This window comes from Saimiri boliviensis, chromosome 2, assembly GCF_048565385.1.
Source record: "Saimiri boliviensis isolate mSaiBol1 chromosome 2, mSaiBol1.pri, whole genome shotgun sequence".
In the NCBI taxonomy this organism is placed as follows: Eukaryota; Metazoa; Chordata; class Mammalia; order Primates; family Cebidae; genus Saimiri; species Saimiri boliviensis.
This window is the reverse complement of record NC_133450.1, coordinates 159,039,109-159,060,829: the sequence shown is the minus strand read 5'-3', so window position 1 is coordinate 159,060,829 and position 21,721 is coordinate 159,039,109. Positions and strand designations below refer to the sequence as shown.

General features: G+C 34.7%; 1 protein-coding gene across 1 annotated transcript in view; it reads right to left on the bottom strand.

The window, feature by feature from the left end:
• Window positions 1-21,721, bottom strand: part of JAK2 (Janus kinase 2) — a 120,547-nt gene that overhangs the window by 22,379 nt on the left and 76,447 nt on the right. Inside the window, exons 9-14 of the mRNA XM_039461525.2 lie at window positions 9,285-9,442; window positions 7,603-7,714; window positions 5,539-5,725; window positions 4,411-4,538; window positions 1,835-1,969; window positions 335-422 (exon numbers count right to left, since the gene is read on the bottom strand). Of these exons, the coding sequence (XP_039317459.1) occupies window positions 335-422; window positions 1,835-1,969; window positions 4,411-4,538; window positions 5,539-5,725; window positions 7,603-7,714; window positions 9,285-9,442 (808 nt within the window). The remainder of the gene's footprint in view (window positions 1-334; window positions 423-1,834; window positions 1,970-4,410; window positions 4,539-5,538; window positions 5,726-7,602; window positions 7,715-9,284; window positions 9,443-21,721) is intronic.

Genomic DNA, 21,721 nt, shown 5'->3' with positions numbered 1-21,721 from the left:
CCTTTGGTAGTTTCTATGAACAATCTAAATGTAGCCAAAAATATATCTAGTATCATATCAACATAGTCATTTCATTTAGCTCTATTAGACTTTTTTTTGACTATAATACTCTATTAGTTTGGGCATTGTAACCTTCTACTTTTAACTTCCTTCATTGGTTTCCTTTTTCACAAGATGTAACTGAACAGTTCTGCAGTGTTTTCAGTTTCAAAAATAACTCCTGTTAAATTACGGTTTACACTGATACCTAGCTTTGATCCTGAAATTGAAATTTCTATATAAACAAAAACAGATCCTCTGAGAAAGGCATAAGAAAGCTTGTAGTTTTACTTACTCTCCTCTCCGCAGACACATACTCCATAATTTAAAACCAAATGCTTGTGAGAAAGCTGGCTCATCATGCTTGCTGCTTCAAAGAAAGACTAAGGAAAAGAAAAACAAAAAGTATGAAGAATTACTGTTTGACTGTGTCTTCAAGTACTCATAGTTCAGAAAAATTTCTCTGCCATAATAAAGATGAACTTTCTCCTACTCTCAGTATGACTATAATAATTAGGCATAAAAGTGCTTTGGTCCCCTTATATGGACCTGCAACTGCCATCAACCTTCTGAAGAAACCCCTGGGTAAGCCTGAAATACGGAAATCAAAGTGAGAGACGAGAGTGGTACGGGAACCATGAATGATGCCAGTCAAACAGGCTTGACCTGTAACGTCTGAGATAGAGCAGAGATGTACATACAACTAGAGGTAGATATTAGAGATAGAACTGAGGTAGATGGATGCAGCCTTTAAATCAGGCGTCCCCAAACTTTTTACACAGGGGGCCAGTTCACTGTCCCTCAGACCGTTGGAGGGCTGCCACACACTGTGCTCCTCTCACTGACCACCAATGAAAGAGGTGCCCCTTCCTGAAGTGCAGCGGGGGGGCGGATAAATGGCCTTAGGGGGCCACATGTGGCCCGTGGGCCGTAGTTTGGGGACGCCTGCTTTAAATAGTACTTGTAAAGAATTAAGAATGTGCAGATAAAATATCACGACATCTGTGTCAGGATACTAGCATAGTTTTAACTTCACTTTAATTCAACTAAACTTTGACTAAAACCCCTGGGTATGACTGTTCAGTGAATCACGATTACCAGTACTGTGGTGTTCTGGATTAGAACAACTCTTTGGCTTGAATTTTTCACATAATCTTCCACTAACACCCTTTAAGATATTGTAACTATCATATCTTGCTATGTTCAGAGCTCTGGCAACTGCACACGTGGTCTGCCTGCTAGCATCTCTGAATGATGCCCAGAGACATCCAGATTCACTAAGAATGTTCCTTAGTACAGTGCCTTTCACACTTTTTGTAAAAAAATAAATGAAATTATAGAAGAACCTCTGTGTAAACCATAAAGAAAGCTCTGCAGAGCTAAGTTTGAAAATCCATGGCCACAGTATATGCAGAAATGTAATAACACTCCAAACATAATGCTAAATATAATGTGTTTGGAATTAAGTTATTGTTTTATTGTACTTTAGGTTCTGGGGTATATGTGCAGATCATGCAGGGTTGTTGCATAGGTGCATACATAACTAGGTGGTTTGCTGCTTCCATTCCCCCTTCAATCTATATCCAGCATTCTTCCCCACGTTATCATTTTTTAAACAATTCCATAATTTAAAAACCCTGTAATTCTGTAGCCCACAAGAATATATCCTCAGAAAAGTCCTTGACATATTTAAAAATTACAATTTTGGAAAGCTACACACAAGTACATTGTATACATATGAGAGCACATCTTTAAACAGCATAAACTACATGAATTACATAAAGAACATACACACCTCTGAATAGTTTCTATGTGCTTTATCCAGAACTTTTAAAAGAACTTCTGTTTCATGCAGTTGGCCATAGTCTCCTACTTCTCTTCGTATGCCTTTAAAAATCTTTGTAAAAGTGCCTTGGCCAAGGCTTTCATTCTTCAAGAGAAAGAGGTAAGAGAAAAGAATGAGTAAAGATGGAGAAAGAGGTCAGAACAAGAAAATATGTTCAATGAGGAAGAATTTTTTAAATCCATAAGCAAGTATTTCCCTTACAATCTAAACCCAGATTTGAGACTCCAAATTAATTCTTTTATTCTGCTTCCTTAATTAGTAATGAGACAGAAAACAAGGATTGATGAATTAAGTGTATTTTGACTCTACTCGGTTTTGAAATTTCCTGAATGGGCTATAATTGTCACTTTTTAAAAAACAGAGTCATTGTTTACCTATATTTGCTTACATGAGAATCATTTGTTTGCGTTTCCTACTAGTGCAACAGAGTGTGGTCTATAGAGGCAGAATATCTGACTTTTTCTTATTATCACTTACTAGTTGTATGACCTTGTACAGGCTATTTTATCTCTGTGCTACAGCTGTCTTAGTTTCTTCATGTCAAAAATGAGAATAGTAACTCTTTTTCCCATAGGATTGTTATGAACAGTAAGTGAATAAATACATAAAAATACTTAGTACAGTCTTGACACATAGTAAATGTGCATTAAGTGTTAGCTGTTACCACTAGCACTAGTATTTCTTGCGTATCTTTATAAAGTAATTGTTGAAAGCCTGCACTCTGAAGTAAGGCTGCTTTTGTTCAAATCCAAGCTCTACTATTTATTAGTTTTTTTTAATATTAGTCAAGTTACCTGGCCACTCTGTTTCCTATTACTCACATGAGGATTCTTGTCTTTATTATTCTGGCTAATTCTATCGTTTCCTTATAGAGCTCAGATATCAGTTGGTCTTTCTCATAATGCCTTCCATGTTCCTTAATCCTCTTTCATATGTTCCATTTCTTTCTCCCTAACTGCTGCATTCTTAATAGTTTCTTCAGATCTATCTTGCAATTCACTAATTCTTGCTTCAGCTGTTAAGTAATTTCCTTTTCAACCTGTATATTCTGCTTTAATGTCAATGAGCATATTTATAATTTCTATGCTTTTTTTCCTGAAATGTTTTTTGTTTGTTAAAACAATGTCTTCTTATTTCTCCATGTTTTCAATTCCTTTTCTATCTTTAAACATTCATATGTACTTTATAGTCTGTATCTGAAAATTCTGACAGAAAGTTCCTGGAGTTCTAATTTTGATGTTTGTTGGTCTGCTGACTCTTACTTAATCCTGCATTACTTCTTTGTATGTTTCTAAATTTTCTCTTAAAAGCTCACGTTTGGAATGGTTTTATCTGTGGAATTCATGGGTTGCCTAGGTTAAGAGTATATGGTTCCAAAAAGATTTTTTATTTGTTTCTTTCAAGAACCACACAATATTAGGAGAGTACCACTTTTAATATAGAATTTCTGAGTCTATGTAGGTAGTATAATGAAGCCCAAATTCAAAAGCTCATGATGACAAATTCTTATGAAAGAATCCTTTTCCTCACTAGAAGCCCAATTAAAAGTGATGACATTGCCTTTCTTCTCTGCTTGCCAGTGAGTGAATTTTTCACATTGTATATATTGTTTTACTGAGGATGTATTTAATTAATAGTCCTGGTTTTATTCAGGGATAGTCTCACTTTTAACTCCTGGCCTTGCCCAAGTCTGAGACATGGCCTTTTAAATCTTAACCCCCTTGATAAGTGTGGCTAATCACCAACCCTAATCAGCTGGCAGCCAAATTATTAGATCTTAGGTACTACAGTTGACCCTTAAACAACATGGGATTGGAGTGCACGGCTCTATTTATATGTGAATTTTTTTTTTTTTTTTCTTCAGTAAATGCAGTGGGCCCTCTGTACTGGCAAGGCAGTTCTGCATCTGCGAAGAAACCCAGATGGAAAATACAGTATTTCTGCACTCCAGCCTGGGAGATAGGGCAAGTCTCACCTCTAAAAAATAAATAAATAATTTTAGAAAATATTTAGTTATTTTAAAAAAGAAATACAGTGTTCATGGGATGCAAAACCTGCATATATGGAGGGCTAACTTTTCATATCCACAGGTTCCACAGGGCCAAATCGAGGACTTAAGTATGCTCAAACCTTGGTACCCAAGCATAATCCTGGAACCAGTCCCTCCAAGACACTGAAAGATGGCTGGATTTTGTTCTCATTTTTAATCCCTTGAATTCCCTTTTCTTGAGAACTTGAGAGTTAAGATATAAATTTTTGTAGATTTTTAATTTTTAATTTAAGATTTGTGAAAAATCATTTTTAAATTTCCAAAAAGAAATTTTAAATTACATTCTTAGGATAATTAATTTTGCTCACTTCTAACATGAAATTTGTATATTTTTCCTAAGAAAAATACTTAAATCACAACTAAATTTGTATACGTTATAACAAAATAGATCCAAATGTCACCTGAATGTAAATCAAGAAAACAGATGTTGTTTTAAAAGGACAAAAAAGATAGTAATCAGTATCTAATGACTTACAAATATCAAATCTTCATTTCTAATTTTGTGAAACACCATTTGGTTCACGTTATTATGCCTCTGTAATGTTGGTGAGATTGGGACATCAGAAACACCATTCATTCTGAAGACTAGAAGGTTTGATTTATCTGAAAAAATAAAATATATATATCATGTCAAAATACATTGAAAATGAAAGAGTAAAATGAAATGTATTCTATATATAAGAAATGCTTAACTGCTTTTTTATAACAAGATTATTTTAAAGGTTAACTCATTGAACTTTGATGTCTTATTCTTACTTAATGCATTCAAAATTATGATCACTTCCTTAATTAATGTAATTTGAATTTTGGTGTACCCCTGCCAGTTATTTTATTAATTCAAAATTATAATCACTTCTTTAACTCATATCATTTTTCAGGAATTTTAATAACTTTTAATAATAAGGTTCATTATTTCAAGGGATTCCAACTTTACTATCTTTACTTTAAAAATACAGAAATTGTGGCTCACGCCTGTAATCCCAGAACTTTGGGAGGCTGAGGCAGGTAGATCACGAGGTCAAGAGATCGAGACCATTCTGGCCAACATGGTGAAACCCCGTCTCTACTAATAAAATACAAAAATTAGCTGGGCATGGTGGTGTGCGCCTGTAGTCCCAGCTACTTGGGAGGCTGAGGCAGGAGAATTGCTTGAATCCAGGAGGCGGAGGTTGCAGTGAGCCGAGATCACGCCACTGCACTCCAGCCTGGCGCATGGCAACAGAGCAAGACTCTGTCTCAAAAAAACAAACAAACAAACAAACAAACAACAACAACAACAAATTAAAATCCTAAAAATTCTACTTACAATAACATGAGAATTTAGTAGTGAGGTCTTCCAGCTCATAAATAAGTGACATTATACCACACCATTATTATCCTTAAAATCTTATTTTAGAATAATTGCACTTCAAGTCACTTCTAGACCACTGAAACCAAAGTAAACAATCTTATTTGATTGATGCTTGTACAAGAGAATAAGATAAAACTGACTTTTAGAGCTGCTGCTTTCATATATCCTTTGAAATCAGTGTACTGAAGATACTTCACACCACATACACAATCCATGACCAGTAATTTTAAAATAACTGGAAAACTATTTTACCTTTTGGCCTTGGGGGACAGCATTTAGTAAACTGGAAAATTATATTGTCTGAGCGAACAGTTTCCATCTGGTAACAATTCAAAAGATCTTTAAGACTACTGAAGTTCTTCTTTGTCCCACTGAGGTTGTACTCTTCATTCTCATTTTTTGTAATCAAACAGTGTTTATATTCAATGACGTTTTCTCGCTGTATAAGTTTAATTATAAAGAAAGGCAAGGAAATCACAATAGACATCATAGTGATTATTCTGACAAAAGACTATCACAAGAACAAGCAATAGAATAAACATCTGAACCATGAATCCTGATGCAGTGTCGGTATAGTGATACAAGTACCTGGCTCCTCAAAAGGGCACTTCACAATTTCTCAGCCTGTCAAAGTGGTTTAAAAGTTGATTTTATAAAAAAGCATGTAAGAAGGAAATGATAATTAATAATACCATCTTTAATAGTTTTCCACTGTTTGTAAGATAAAGCCTAAAATGAATGTAGCAATATAGAGCTTTCCATGAGCTGCTTTCTGCCTCCATCTCCAATCTCAGCTCCTGCCACTGCCAACATACATACAACCTATTTTCCAGCCATATTAAGTGACTTAAATCATTTCAAGCAACTGCTATGCTGCTTCATGCCTAGATAACTCCTCATGCTATCTGTCTACCTAAGAATGTATACCCACTTTTTCTGTGCAGTGAACCTTCATTCAATCATCAAAACTCAGTTCAAGTACCACTTTTTCTATGAGGTCCTCTCTAATGCTTACCTTATTGCACAAGCAAAGGTGAACATCCAAAAGCCATTTCACTGAACCACCATTGTACTTGTATAATTATCTTTAACAGAACATTTTAAATATTTTGCAGTTTTAAAATATTTGTCTTATGTACTATATTATGCACTTGTTCATCTATTTTTAAGGTGCATTTTATAAACACATTCATTCTACTTAGAAACATTTATATAAAATCTACCATTACCTCAAGGTCAGTCAAGTCCTTCCTATGCCAAATGACCTTTCTTAAAAATTGTAAACCTGTTTGTTACTGTCAGTATTTGCCTATGCTAGACAATTACAATGTTCAGTTTAGAATTTTTTTGTATACTTTAAAATTTTTGTTTCTCCAGTAGATAAGTTTCTTTAAAGTAGGGCTATAGCATAAACTCTCTAATACAAAGCCCTCATTAGCCTTGGCACATACAGTGAACATAAAATATATAGAGAGATATTTTGAATTGATAACTTGAATATAATATACTATTATGTGTTACAGTAAGAAGATATGTTGAAATTAGGAGAGATTACCAGTTTTACACAAAGGTAAAGTAATGGAGTAACCTACTTTCTGTAATTAATCTACCCTCTATATATGCTAAATTAAGTTCTATTTTATGAAAATTTAAATAACTGAATAATAAAATTCTTACTTTCTCTATTCTTAAAAAGCAAGATAAACTTGAAAGCTGCTATAAAGTTTCTTAGGATTTATACCATGAAATTGCTTTGTAAGTGATAGTAAATAATCATAAATAAGATCCAAGATGATCTGTATTGACAGTGGGGTTTCATTGCAGTTTTACCTTCAAAACATACATTGTACATCAATATTCTTAATATTAGAAAATCACTAGTTAAAAGTACTTTAATGTTTCTGTTTCTTTGTTATTGCCCTATTTTTCTCTAATTCTGTAACCACTGTTAATAGAAAGTTTGCTTCCAGTTAATTTTGTTCTACATGATAAGGTGAAGATTTCCAGTTTTCAAAAAAAAATCAAGACACTTGATGAAATACCTTTTGACACACTGGTAACACCAAAACATCAGAAAATAAAATAAATGCAAAATAAAAAGACATTATAAATTATTTTAAATTTTTATATAAACCCTGGGAATTACATCTTATTTATTTGTGCAGAATCTCTGAGGTAAATAAAGCATTAGTACACTTGTTATCATATCCAAAGCTATAATTGTGAGTATTAAAAAGGAAATATGGTAAATCAATATGGAGAGGAAATTAAATGAACTAAATAAAGTGTTACTACTAATAAATGTGACATACTAACCTCGACAGCAAAAGTCAGAAAATACTTATTAAAGTCCTTAGGACTGCATCGAAGTACATACAGTCCAGTCTGATTGCCTGCTTTCTTCAGTTTACTGATGGCAAAGTCCATTCTAAAGGTAAAGAAGAAGCAATCTGAATGATAATACGGCAAGCACCATAATATTAGGACCAAACGTCATCTAAAAAAAATCAAAAGTCAAATCTAAAACTTGTCGGAATTGTCTCCTCTACTTTATATGTTTAGCAATAATCTTCCAATGGAAAAAAATCAAAGTACCAAGCTATTCTGCAGTAAGTTCAAACCACTACAAGGGGCAATTATATAGCTTTAAAAACCAGTGAAAGGTATTATAAGACAAAATCACAAAGAACAATCTGTTCATTTGATTTTTCTGCCTACTGATTTCAACATTAGTATTTTTTAAACCATACTCACTCTCAGAAAACTTCATTTAACTATACAGATAGTATATCAGAAAATACTTACATCTCTTCTACCATAGCAGTTACTGACATAAAAATCTGAATGCATGATTTTACTATTTAGTATAATAACACATTCTAAGAGAAGACTCATGGCAACTGGCAAAGACTACTGATTTTTAAGATTTGTGATGTTTTCTGAAGCTGCACATCTTGAAAGAAAATCAAAATATAATCTATACAAAAGCAATAATCATTTTGGTTTCACTTATCACCTTATTTCTAATATACAAACCAATGTTTGCACATAGTAGGTACTCAGTAAATATAAATAAAAGAACGTTTGAATGAATTGATGGATACATAAATAAAGGCAAGGAGTGCAGCTTTTTCATAGCAACCATATTCATTACTAAATAAATATTAAGCATAGATTAAATCAAGTTTTTATATTCTCAAATATTTAGGGGTAGGTTAAATGCAAGGAACATAATATGCTCACGATCCCAGATTTCCCCTCTGTTCAAGTTATTCAAATCTGTTATCAACATAAAGCACATCCTAGCTGAGATATCATTAGGACTTAAGCCAAACAGCTGTTATGCATGATAACTCGCTTTACCTAGTATTAAAGTAATGATTTACAACTGTGTGAGCCAGTACGATAGTTACTAGCCACATGTTGCTATTTAAATGTAAAGAAATTTAAATTAAAATTCAGTTCCATGGTTGCACTACCCACATCTCAAATACGAAACAGCCACATGTGGCTAGTGGCTACTGTGTTACACAGCACAGATACAGAATATTTTCATCATTGCACTAAGTTCTACATAGCACTAATCTAGAAATGTGGACATAATATACATCTTGTGTTTGCACCTTTCAGTATAAAGAGACGGACTATCCTAAAAAAGAGAATTTTCAAATTTTGCACTGACTCCTTTGCAATATTTTAAAATTAATAAAACATAAATTGGAGGTCTTTTTTAGTAACACTCAAGAGTGAATCAATCACACCCAGGCATGATTAACAAATGTTATTTAAACTTCTACAAGTTATAAATATTATAGATTGGGATATAGTTGGTAAATTATACACTAAATAATTCTAATTACTATGTAATCTGATTGCAAATAGCCTTTTGTTTAAAAAAATTTGTCAAACTATTTTTTTCCTAAACATACATGTATCACTCTGTTATATTAACTTTTCTTTGTAAATATATAATTTACTTTTAAGTCTATATTACTCACGAAATTGGGCCATGACAGTTGCTTTGTATATTTTCAAGCACCATTGGAGGTGCTACTTCTTTACAGAGGTAATGATGTGCATCTGCAGTTAATCTATAATAGCCGTCAATTAATGACACGAAAGACAAAGCTTCCCTTAATGAGCTAAGTTCAATTTCCTAATCAGAGAAAAGAAAAAGAAATGACATCTTTCAGAAAGTCAACCACATGTTAAATATTGAAAATTTTCTTAATTTCATGTTTTTACAGTAATTCTCCTAAATAAAATTTCTTCTAAATTGTTCACGTCTTTTATGGCTCAGTCTGATATTTAATTCTTATGTGTGATATTTAACATCCTCCTAAATACAGACAATCATACCTTCCCAGTTATAGTTCACTCTGTATCCATCATTTTACTTTATTTTCCAATATCCTTCTTAGACTAACATACCAGTTATCTCAGCTAGAAATCTATGTAATATGATATAAGAGTTGGCATTAGAAATGATGACCATTTATTTTTAAATAACAATTTTTTTCTTTTTTCTTTCTTTTTTTTTTTTTGAGACAGAGTCTTGCTCCATTGCCCAGGCTGAAGTTCACTGGCCTACTCTTGGCTCACTGCAACCTCCACCTCCCAAGCTCAAGCGATCCTCCCACCTCACCCTTATGAGTAGCTAGGATTTACAGGCATGTGCCACCATGCCCACCTAATTTTTCTATTCTTACTAAAGACAAGGTTTCACCATGTTGGCTGGGCTGGTCTCCAATTCCTGACCTCAAGTGATCCACTTACCTTGGCCTCCCGAAGTGCTGGGATTACAGGTGTGAGCCACCGCATCAGCCTTATATACCCTTACATACCAATTATATACTGCTAAAGTATTGATGCTACAAACTAAATTAGGATATGTACCTATGCTGTGTTTCCCCCTGCCCGGAGTCAAAGTCTTGCTCTGTCACCCAGGCTGGAGTGCAGTGGCGTGATCTCGGCTCATTGCAGCTTCTGCCTCCTGAGTTAAAACAATTTTTATGCCTCAGCTGCCCAAGCAGCTGGGATTACAGGCACACACCAAGATGTCCAGCTAATTTTTGTAATTTTAGTAGAGACGGGGTTTCACCATGTTGGCCAGGCTGATCTCAAAGTCCTGACCTTATGATCCACCAGGCTTGGACTCCCAAAGTGTTGGGATTACAGACGTGAGCCACCAAGCCCTGCCTGATTGTATCTTAATACATATGTGAACAAATAGTCTAAAATGCAGTACAGTATGTTACTTAAATGGGAAAATATACATACATAAAAATACTTACATTTTTACATACAAAAAGTGAACTATATAATGAAAAAGCCCCATTTATAACAAAAAGAATGCAATATCAAGAATTAACAAAATTATTATTAGAAAAACTTTAAAACACTTGTAAAATTAAACTTTTTATTTAAATATATAGAAGATTAATCATGTTCTTGGTAGAAAAATTTGGTATCATAAAAATGTAAAATTCCTCTCTAATTTTCTAATTTGTCTCAATCACAATAAAAATACCAACAGATACCAGAGGCTGTACCTACAAAAACATGGCAAACATGAGATTCAGAAAATCAGATCCAATATAAAAGAGATAAAAAGATAGTTACCAGGATAAGAAAGGAATGACCAAAAATTACAGCTGTACAAAATAATAGCTGTACCTAGACAGCTTCCAGTCCAGACTATAAAGATGCTGTGATCGAGGATGTACTTCTCCAGAAAAGTAAAAATGCTATAATATATGACAGGTTTGCTTATGTGAAATACTGTATTAAGAAGTACACTACAGGCCGGGCGCGGTGGCTCAAGCCTGTAATCCCAGCACTTTGGGAGGCCGAGGCGGGTGGATCACGAGGTCAAGAGATCGAGACCATCCTGGTCAACATGGTGAAACCCCGTCTCTACTAAAAATACAAAAAAAAATTAGCTGGGCATGGTGGCGCATGCCTGTAATCCCAGCTACTCAGGAGGCTGAGGCAGGAGAATTGCTTGAACCCGGGAGGCGGAGGTTGCGGTGAGCTGAGATCGTGCCATTGCACTCCAGCCTGGGTAACAAGAGCGAAAAGCCATCTGAAAAAAAAAAAAAAAAAGTACACTACAGAGTTCTTGTAGAAAATGAAAATAAAGCTAGATACAAAGGAAAAACCATAAAGCAATAATTAACTCCTGGAAAAAGTTACCTAAGAATGAAAATGTTATCACAACATACTTCTTGGCCCAGCAATGAACAACATTTCATAATCATAAAAGGAACACAGAATAGGGTCCTAAACCAAAAATCATAAGGAGACAAGTATATAACATGTTTGTACTATAACAGGTGTTTAGTTAACACAACTAGCCAAAAAAAAAAAAAAAAAAAAAAAAGAACCAGGTACTATAAAAGATATCCTAAACAAAATTAAAAGACTTGGAGATTACAAACATGTACAACAAAGGATTACACCCAACACACACTGTGGGAATAAAACCTATAAAACAATTAAAAAGAAAAAAGAAAACTAGTCAAATGATATGAAAAGGCAGTTGACAGAAGAATAAATATTAAAGCTGACCTATAAACACATGAGGTATTGCTCAATATGAGGTTCTAATTAAGGAAGTGAAATACAACAGGATGGCATTGTTTTACCCACTGATTTGGCAGAAAAAAGATTGATAACATCCAATGTTGGCAAAGGATACAAGAAGAGAGGTGTACAGATACATTGGAAACACCATTTGAGAAGTACTTTAATAGTCTCTATCAAAGTTGTAAATATTCACACCCTTTGAACTAGCAGTTCACTAACCAGTATCTCTCCTAGTGATATACAAGCACATTCTGTTTTACTGCACTTCCCCTTATGGCTCTTCCCAGATACGGCATTTTTTTCATATAAATTGAAAGTTTCTGACAAACTTAGGTGGAGCAAGCACAAGTCTACCAGTGCCATTCTTCCAATAGCATATGGTTACTTCCTGTCTGTGTTACATTTTGGTAATTTTCACAAAATTTGAACTTTCTCATTGTTATTATACATGTTATGGTGATCTGTGATCAGTGACCTTTGACGTAACTACTGTACAGATGTCCCTCAGAATACAAGAGGGATTAGTTACTGGACGCCTGCATATACCAAAATCTGACCATATTTAAGTCCTGCAGTCAATCCTGCAGAACCCCCATAAACAAAGTGTCAACCCTACGTATATACAGGTTTCGCATCCTGTGACTACTATATTTTCCATCCATGTTTCGCTGAAAAAAAAAAACTGCAAATAATTGCACCCACACATTTCAAACCTGTGATGTCCAAGCATCAACTGTAATTGTTTTGGGGCACCAAACGCTGGGCCTATATAAGATGGTGAACTAAAGTGATAAATTTGTATATGTTCTGATAGCTCCATCAAATGGCTATTTCACTTTCTTTTTCCCTCTCCTCAGGCCTCCCTATTCCCTCAGACACAACTCTAATGAAACTAGGCCAATTAATAATCCCACAGTGGCCTGCAGGTATTCAAGTGAAAGGAAGATTCACCCGTCTCTCACTTTAAATCAAAAGCTAGAAATGATTAAGCTTAGTGAGAAAGGCATGTTGAAAGCCAAGGCAGGCTGAAAACGAGGTCTCTTGCACTAAAAAGGAAAGTTATGAATGCAAAGGAAAAGTCCTTGAAGGAAACTGAAAGTGCTACTCCTGTAACCACATAAATTATAGGAAAGTCAAACAGCCTTATTGATGATACAGAGAAAGTTTGAGTGGTCTAGACAGATCAAACCAGCCACAACATTCCCTTAAGCCAAAGCCTAATCTAAAGCAAGACCCTAAGGCTCTTCAATTCTATGAAGACTGAGAGGTGAGGAAGCTGCAGAAGAAAAGTTGGAAGTTACCAGATTGGTTCATGAGATCTAAGAAAAGAAGCCATGTCCACAGCCTAAGTGCAAGGTAAAGTGTGGAAGCTGCCACAAGTTGTCCAGAAGATCTAGCAAAGATCACTGAAAAAGATGGTGACACTAACAAGATTTTCAAACGTAAACAAAACACCCTTCTGTTGGAACAATACGCCATCTAGGACTTCCACAGCTAGAGAGGAGAAGTCAGTGCTTGGCTTCAAAGCTTCCAAGGACAGGCTAACTCTCTTGCCAAGGACTAATGTAATGCCACTGGTGACTCATTTACCATAATGTAATGCTCATTTACCATTCCAAAAGTCTTAGGGTTCTGCGAATTATACTAAGTCTACCCTGCCTGTGCTCTATAAATGGAACAAGGCTTGGATGACAGCACATCTGTTGTCATCCAACATAGCATGGTTTACTTTTTTTTTAAGATGGAGTCTCACCCTGTCACCCAGGCTGGAGTGCAGTGGCATGATCTCAGCTCACTACAACTTCCAACTCCCAGGTTCAAGCAATTCTCCAGCCTCAGCCACCCAAGTAGCTGGGATTATAGGCTCACACCATCATACTTGGCTAATTTTTGTATCTTTAGTAGAGACAGGGTTTCACAATGGTGGCCAGGCTGGTCTGAAACTCCTGACCCCGTGGATCCACCTGCCTCAGCCTCCCAAAGTGCTGGGATTACAGGCGTGAGCCACCACACCTGGCCCAGTTTACTATATTAAGCCCATTGTTGAGATCTACTCAGCAAAAAAAGAACTCTGACAGAGATGTAAAAGGATATTCATGTTATTTCCATGCCTTCTGACACAGCATTCATTCTGTAGCCCGTGGATCAAAAAGCAATTTCAACTTTCAAGTCTTATCTAAAAAATACATTCTGTAAGGCTAAGCTGCCATAGATTGTGTTTCCTCTGATGGACCTGGGTAAATAGAAAAACTTATGGTAAGGACTCACCATTCTTGATGCCAGGAAGAACACTAGTGATTCACAGAAGACGATCAATGTGTTAACATATTATCAGGAATTTAGAAGAAGTTGATTCCAACCCTCATGGATAACTTTGAGGGGTTCAAGACTTCAGTGGAGAAAGTCACGAGGATGTGGTAGAAATAGCAAGAGAACTAGAATTAGAAGTAAAGCTGAAGATGTGACTGAATTGCTACAATCTCAAGATAAAACTTGGACACATGAGGAGTTGCTTCTTATGCAAGAGCCAAAAAAAAAAGGTTTCTTGAGATGGAATCTAGTCCTGGTGAAGATGCTGTGCATGTTGCTGAAGATGCTGTGCATGTTGTTGAAATGACAACAAAGGATTTAGAATAGTAGATAAAGCAGTGGCAGGGTTTCTGAGGACTGACTCATTTTGAAAGAAATTCTACTGTGGGTAAAATGCTACCAAACACCATCACATGCTACAGAGACATCTTTCACAAAAGGAAGAGTCTACTGATGAAGTAAATTTCGTTGTTACCTTATTTTAAGAAATTGCTTCAGCCACCCCCAACATTAACCAACCATCAACCTGATCAGTCAGCAGCCATCAACATCAAAGTAATAGTCTCACAAGCAGAAAGATTATAACTCTGGAGGCTCAAATTATCATTAGCATTTTTAGCAATAAAGTGTTTTAACTTATTTTTTAAGATATAATGCTGTTGCACACTTAATAGACTCCATTATAGTATAACGTAACTTTTGTATGTACTGAGAAACCAAAAAATTTGTGTGACTCACTTCATTGCAATATTTGCTTTATTGCAATGGTCTGGAACTGAAGTAGCAATATCTCTGACGTATGCCTATATACATTTTACAAATATCCTACAAAAGGCATATACCCAGGATCTATAGAGACTCTACTACTGTCACAGCCACTTTGTAAGAAGAATATTCAGAAAAACAGTAAGTGAAAAAGTATTCAACATCATTACCAGGGCAATGAAAATGAAAACTACGATGAGCTACCAGTACACATCCACCAGACACACTAAACCATTTTTGGACTGACAAAAGTAAGAGTTTATGAGGATATGAAACAACTGTAATTTTCATACATTATTGAAGGAAGAGTGAACTGAAAGAACTACAAAAAATTGTTTGGCAGTATATTAAAGCTATCACTATGACTCAGTAATCCCATGCCTAGGTGTGTGTGTGTGTGTGTGCGTGCGTGTGTGTGTGTGTGTGTATATATATATATGTCTATATATAGACTTAGGCACTCAATTTTTTTTGTATATATATATATGTGTATATATATGTGTGTGTATATATATATATATATATATATATATATATATATATATACCAAAAAAATTGAGTGCCTAAGTCTACCAAAAATATGTAATAAAGAATGTTCATAGTAATTTTATCCCTAAAAACCCTGAACTGAAAATAACCCCAACAGAAGAAATTAAAAATCTGATATATAATGAAACAATTCAGTACTACCCAGCAATAAAAAGGAATGAACTGGCAGGGCACATTGGCTCATACCTGTAATCCCAGCACTTTGGGAGGCCAAGACAGGTGGATATTGAGGTCAGGAGATCGAAACCATCCTGGCCAACATGGTGAAACCCCATCTCTACTGAAAATACAAAAATTAGCCGGGTGTAGTGGTGTACACTTATAACCCCAGCTACTCAGGAGGCTGAGGCAGGAGGATCACTGGAACCTCGTAGGCGCAGATTGCAGCGAGGCAAGATCACACCACTGTGTTCCAGCCTGGCAATAGAGCAAGACTCTGTCAAAAAAAAAAAAAAAAAATGAACTGACACATATAACAACGTAAATGAATCTTCAGACATTACACTAAGTAAAAGAATCTAGATTTTACAAGAATACATACAGTATCATTCCATTTATACAACCCTTATTAATAGATAAAACTAATTGATGTAGAAGTTACAGGTGGAGGTGAATAATGGGAAAGATACATGTGGAAACCTTCTATGAGTAAGAGAAGTATTCTGTTTTTTTGAGGTAGTGTGGCTACACAGATGTACAAATATGTAAAAATTCACTGAGCTATACATGTAAGATTAGTGTGCTTTACTGTGCTCATATTGTATCTCAACAAAAAAAGTAAAAAGAAAGAAAAACAGGCAATAAAAGTTGAACAAAACTTCTGTCCATCAAAGGACACAAGCAACATAGAGAAAATGCAATCTATGGAATGGGAGAAATATCTGCAAATCATATATTTGAAAAGGGATTAATATCAAGAATACACAAAAAATTTCTATAATTCAGCAAAAAAAAAAACTAATTAAAAAAATGAAGAAAGGACTTGAATATATATATTTCTCCAAAGAAGATATATAAATGGCAATACATATATGAAAAGATGCTCAGCAACACTAATCATTCGGGAAAAGTGAATCAAATGCACAATGAGATACTACTCCACACCCATCAGAAGGCTACTATCTATCAGAAAACAGAAAATAACAAGTTTTGATGAGCATGTAGAGAATGCACTCCTGGTAGGAATGTAAAATGGTGTAGCTGCTACAGAAAACAGCATGATGGGTCCCTAAAAAATTACAAGTAGAATTACCATGTGATCCAGCAATTCTACTTCTAGGTATGACATAGTTTGGCTCTGTATCCCCACTCAAATCTCACCTCGAATTGTAATCCCCGCATGTAGAGGGAAGGACATGATGGGAGATGACTGAATCATGGGGGTGGTTTCCCCCATGCTGTTCTCATGATAGTGAGGGAGTTCTCATGAGATCTGATGGTCTAAAAGTGGCACTTTCACCTGTGCACTCTCTCTTCTGCTGCCATGTAAGACATGCCTTTCTTCCCCTTCACCTTCTGCCATGATTGTAAGTTTCCTAAGGCCGCCCAGCCATGCAGAAGTGTAAGTCAATTAACACCATTTTAAAATAAATTATCCAGTCTCTGGTAGTATCTTTACAGCAGTGTGAGAATGGACTAATAGAAGGTATATATCCAAAAAAATTGAAAGCAGAGTCTTGAAGAGATATTTGTACGTCCATGTTCAGAGCAGCATTACTTGCAATAGTAAAAAATTAAAAAGCGACCTGAGGCCGGGCACAGTGGCTCACGCCTGTAATCCCAGCACTTTGGGAGGCTGAGGCGGGTGGATCACGAGGTCAAGAGATCGAGACCATCCTGGTCAACATGGTGAAACCCCATCTCTAATAAAATATGAAAATTAGCTGGGCATGGTGGCGCACGTCTGTAGTTCCAGCTACTCGGGAGGCTGAGGCAGGAGAATTGCTTGAACCCAGGAGGCAGAGGTTGCAGTGAGCCGAGATTGTGCCACTGTACTCCAGCCTGGCACCTGGTGACAGAGTGAGACTCTTGTCTCAAAAAAAAAAAAAAAGCGACCTGAATATTCATTGATGGATAAATGAATAAACAAATGTGATATATACACAACAGAATACATGTATATATTAAAAACGAGGGAAATTCTGATACATGCTGTAATACAAATGAACCTTGAGTACATTATGCTAAGTGAAACAAGCCTGTCACAAAAAGACAGTATTGTTTGATTCCACTTATACAAGGTATCTAGAGTAGTCAAATTCATAGAATAAGAAAGTAGAATGGTGGTTGCAAGGAGTGGGAAGAGAGGGAAATGGCTGAGTTGTTATTTAATGAGTGTAGACTTCAATTTTGCAAGATAAAAGAGTTCTGGAAATTGGATGCCTAACAATGTGAATATACTTAACACTACTAAACTGTACACTTAAAAATGAGTAAGATGCTAAATTTTATATTATATATATTTCATATTTTACCAAAATTATAAAAAGAAATAAACGCCAGAATGAAGAGGAAAATGATAGTTTTACTAACACAGAATAGACTGTGACGATGTAATAATAAGTAAAAATTATATCTCCTATATCCATACATAATTTGGTGAGGAAAATATACAAAGAAAAAGTTACTAATCTTAATAAACAGAAAAAGCATAACATATCGTGAATAAAATTCAGCAAGAAACATGATGTATCAATATAAATAAAATGATCCAGTAATTACTAAAAAACATAAAATAATACTTGGATACAAGGAAAAATACAGTGTATCCCTAGAACAGAAAACTTAATATGAGAAAGAAATGTCAATTCTTCTCTATTTGTTACATAATTCCAACAAATTGTCAGTATAATATTTTTAAGGAGCCTTATGAATAGTCAGCAAAGAAGGTAGTGTCACACTTAAGGGCTTAGGTTTTCAAATCATACATTTGAATTTAAATAGCCCTACTACTTGACCAACACTGCGCCGTTGGAAAGTTACTTAACTTCTCTGTATTGCAGACTTAAAAATTAAGCCAAGTCCAAATACAATCCCACAGAGAAGTTAATTAGATTACCACAGGATGTTCACATTAGGATCACTAAACTACCCCAGAAACATTTATTATAGATCTACAATGGGGTTGATAATTACTAATCCTTTCATGTGTCCATAAAATATTTATCAAGCTTTTTCTAAACTAGGCCCTGAACACTGTGTAAGGTATAGGGGTTAAAATCACACATGAAAATATGATCCTTCAAGAGGCTCACAGTCTACTGAGCAGTAGATACACTATCGTATTTTTACCTAAGAACAGAAAACTAGGCTGAATAAACTGAGTTGCAAGTTAGTTATAATTTTGGCAATATAACCCTGGAACAGTCAGACAGGTAAGCCATATATATACTTAAGATAAATAGACAAATAACATCAATATGATTAGTTCAAGCCAGAAAGGGTCAAGAAGCATCTGAGTTAAAAAGAAGACAGAGCCAGATAAATAAGAAACTTAAGAGCAAAGCACAAAAGAATTCATTTCTTCCCTTTACATTAAAGTAAATTAGATTCCTGAAGCTATTTAAAGAAAGAGAAAGGGTTAATCTTTTAGCATCAACCATGTCCTACAGCCTGGGTGGGGCTGACCTGGGATTGGTTTACATTTATTATATAAATTCCAGACAGTATTGTTTTACTTTTCTCCTTTAATTAGGCAGTATAACTATCACACCCACATCCTTGATGATAAAACATTTTAGTCAGGGGTGAGCATTACATCAGGGAACTAGTATAACCTAGAGATGGGGGAAAAAGTAACTGGTGCTTTGCTAATCATAAATATGAGTTTAAAAAGTACTGTATAATACAAGAAACTGTAGGAAAATGGTGATAGTAATACAAAAAGCTAGATGTTATCAAAAAGTTTACTGAATGGATGTTTATGTTTAGAGTTATAATTAACTACAATCAAAATTGCTGTAAGAAAATAATTTTGGTACTAAGATTCTAAAATACATGTTTCTGAGAACTGTAAAATGAAACCATTAATCAATCATAAAGCAAACTTACCAGATTTTTACCATCTTGCTTATGGATAGTCACAACTCTGCTTTCATTTGAACCCTCTTGGTTTGCTTGCTTAATACTGACATCAATAATATTAGGGAAATCACAATACAACTGTAAATCCTATAATTAAAAGCAGGTAGAATTTATGGAGCCATTTTAAAACAATACATATGAAGAAGACAACATTATTCCAAATTATTTAAAATAAAAAAGGTATTGATAACAATAGATAAGCATTAAATGTGATTTCCTCTCTCAATCTAACCCTAAGACTATGCTGCATCTTGCTTGACTTAAACATGAGAGTATTAAATGATGCCAGGAATCTAAAATGTGCTTTGGCACTCTTCAATTCAATTAATATTAGTAGAAACCACTGCCAGAATTGGGAATATGACTACCAAAGATGAAAAATAAAAAAAACAAATCCCTATGAATCTCTAGTAAACAATCTATGAACAACACAGATATTAACAAACTTAAAACTAGCAATGCAAACCTTAAAAAATTAACAGGTATACATCATAAAATCAATTAATATTAATATTTTCTAGTTAATGACTTTTATAATTATGCCTTCTATTACCACTAATAGTGAAAGAAAGGAAAAAGACCTTTAAAATCACTCTTAGAATTTGATACCTTTCTGAAACTCTAATATAGCCATTGCTAATTATTTTGTCCTAAAAAATTAAATGAAAAAACCATTTATGAATAGTCAGCAAAAGAAATACATGACCTTGATGGCTTCACACTATTAAAAACTTCCACTTCTATCAAATGGGAGAAGTGTAAGACCATGTTGCAAATGATTAAAATTACTTTGTTTTTATTTCCATTCTACTTAAAATAACAAAAAATGAGAACATATCATTAAGGATTACCTGTTCTGTCAGTGTCTCACTTTCTTTATGTTTCCCTCTTGACCACTGAATTCCACCGTTTCCAGTTATTATAATGGTTGCAAAAATCTCCTCACCTGAAGGACCACTTCCAGGTTCTTTTACTTCAAATTTCTCTGTGTAGAAGGCAGACTGCAGTGTTTCCAGATTTATAAGATACTTAAGTTTCAAGTTTCTTGCAGTGGCTTTGCATTGGCTGAACTGCTGAATAAATCTGCGAAATCTGTACCTTATTCGCTTCCTTGTCAAAATGTGATAATCTTGGATCTTTGCTCGAATACATTTTGGTAAGAATGTCTTGTAGCTAGGGATAAAGAGCACATACAGGAAAAACAAAACAAAAATTGAAAGATAAATCTAAAAGTTGAAAGAGAAGTTACCACCTTTTTCCATGATTAAGTAGGCATTACAACACAGTGGTCAAGTGGAGTAAGTTGACATAACCTCCATCCACAAAGTATAAAACTTTAACATTTTATTTGATGATATAGATATATTCACACATTCTCTTTATCATCAATGTTTACAATAAAAGGTGTTAATCTTCTTCCCCTAATGAATCCTCAGTCTAGTTAATAATAGTCTCTAAAAATTCATTTTCTCTACTTCATATACCAGAGCTAATGGTTTATAATATTTTTAGCACATATTGTGCTGTGCTGCGAATATTTCCTATGATGTTGTACTCCCAAATATACCTGAATTTTGGAAATTGTTACATTTTGTTGGAAGCTATTTTCATTACGCAAACGTTTTGTTAAGCCAGCTTCAACTCCTAATAATTCCTTTGTGATCAAAACAATTACATTTAGAAATGTTCTGACTTTTCTGTACATTCATCTCTATGTACAATTAAAGAAGGTAGATAATTTATTTCTCTGCTTCTAAATAAAATATTACTTCTAAAGTACAATTAAATAATTTTCCATGCCTTAATATATGCTAATCTTTCTTCTAATCACCCATCTCCTATCTAGTTACTCATTCTACAAGGCTCAGCTCAAGCATCATCAAATCCAGGAAACCTTTCTGGACCTCATTCTGTTACATATTAGATGTGGAATCCACAGACACAAAGGGCTTGCTGAATTAATGTTTTCCCCATCTAAAATGTAATATCTCTTAATCCCACATTTCCCTCTAGCCACAGCCTATCTGGCCTCTTTTTGAAAAAATGTACATAGCCATTTCCATTTTCTTGCTTTCCATCTATCCCTCAACTCATTCCAATGTAGCTTCTGTTCCGTCATTTCAAGAGAAACTGCTCTTGC